The following is a 1,629-nucleotide window of genomic DNA, read 5'->3' on the forward strand; positions in this document are numbered from 1 at the left end:
CACTTTTCCGGGTTAAGTTTCAGACGGGCTTCCCTGAACCTCTCGAACAATTTCCGTAAGTTGAGCATGTGCCCTTGGAATGTGCGGCCTATTACTATCACGTCATCCAAATATACAAGACATGAATCGTACGTGAGCCCTCGTAGGACTGTCTCCATTAGCCTCTCGAAGGTTGCCGGTGCATTGCAGAGGCCAAAGGGCATGACTGTGAACTGCCATAACCCTTGCCCTGTCGAAAACGCTGTTTTCTCTTTGTCGTCTGGGTGTACATCCACTTGCCAATAGCCACTCGTTAAATCAAGAGTTGAAAACCATTTGGCTCCGGCCAGCGTGTCCAGGGTGTCGTCAATGCGGGGTAGCGGAAAGCAATCCTTCTTGGTGACGTCGTTCAGCTTTCTGTAGTCCACACAGAAACGGAGCTCCCCATTCCTTTTCCTGACCAAAACGACCGGGGACGACCAAGGGCTGTCCGATTCTTCTATAACCCACTATCCTCGCATGTTTTCGAGCATTTCCTTTACTTCTGCTTGTTTTGCCAGGGGTACTCTCCTCGGTGGCTGTCGAATTGGTCGGGCTTCTCCCGTGTCTATGCGGTGATATACTCTGTTTGTCCTTCCATAATCTTCATTGTCTTGTGCGAAGATATCGGCGTACTCGGATACGAGATCCTCTAAATCCTGAAATTCTCCGGGGCTTAGGTGTGGCTTGGCGGCTGTGATCACGTCCGCTAATTTCGGTGTTACACTTGGTGCTGGTGGCTGCCCAACCTCGGGCAAAGCTACGAATGTTACTGGCTCACAGTGCGCCAGAGGAGATCCTCTCCTGAGCTTTTGGTCCTTGTGGGTAACATTCATGACCCTCACTGGTACTTCTTGACAGCCCTGAACAAGGGTCCTGGCTACGTAGATTCCTTCAGGCGGGTGGGCCTGTGGGTTTGGTTCTACTAGACCATTTTCTACTCCCAGATGATTCTTCATTTTAGCCATAACTATTCCCTCGCTCCGTGCGGGTATCACATGGCCATTTGCCACCACTAAGCTCGAAGGTCGGGGTCCTGCCCTAGGACTCCATAGCGATACTTCTTCCGCCAGACGCAGAGTTTGGCTCCCTATATCCACTGAAGCATCATAGGCGCGCAGTATGTCCAGTCCCAGGATGAGCTCATCGGTGATATTCGCGACGAAAACCCACATTGTTATCGGTTGGCGCCCCAGGGTAAGGGTCAACATAACTTCTTTCAGGATGGGAAGGGATCCTCCAGACACGGTCTGCAGCGAGAAATCTGGATTTGGCTGTCTTTCAGGCCATCCGGCGGCGATATTCGGTCTTACTACGTGATGTATGCTACAGTGTCCACTGTAACCTGACACGGCTTATCACCGACCCTTCCCTGGGTGACCAGACTGGTGTTGGCTTTCTCCGTCATGTCCGTGAGTGCGTAGTGTGGGGGCCTTAACGCATATGCCGGCGTTCGCCCTTCTCCGCCGGCTGTTGCTCGTTTCCCGAAGGTTGGTCGTTTCTCCAGCTTGTTTCCCTGTTGTTTCTGGGTCGCCATTCTGATTTCACCGGCGATTCCCGTTTATTTCTTGGAGGTCCTTCTCTTCGGTCCTGATGCTGTCTATTGTCATC

The 1,629-nt window shown here is 52.1% G+C and overlaps 1 protein-coding gene across 1 annotated transcript; it reads right to left on the reverse strand.

Annotated features, from left to right (window-relative positions):
- Positions 1-488: 488 nt before the first annotated feature.
- On the reverse strand, positions 489-1,193 carry LOC111866641. The gene has a single exon (XM_023855780.1). It carries the CDS (start codon positions 1,191-1,193, stop codon positions 489-491), a length of 705 nt encoding a protein of 234 aa, XP_023711548.1.
- Positions 1,194-1,629: the final 436 nt, after the last annotated feature.

The sequence above is a fragment of the Cryptotermes secundus genome, unplaced genomic scaffold (genome assembly GCF_002891405.2).
Source record: "Cryptotermes secundus unplaced genomic scaffold, Csec_1.0 scaffold1755, whole genome shotgun sequence".
Taxonomy (NCBI): domain Eukaryota; kingdom Metazoa; phylum Arthropoda; class Insecta; order Blattodea; family Kalotermitidae; genus Cryptotermes; species Cryptotermes secundus.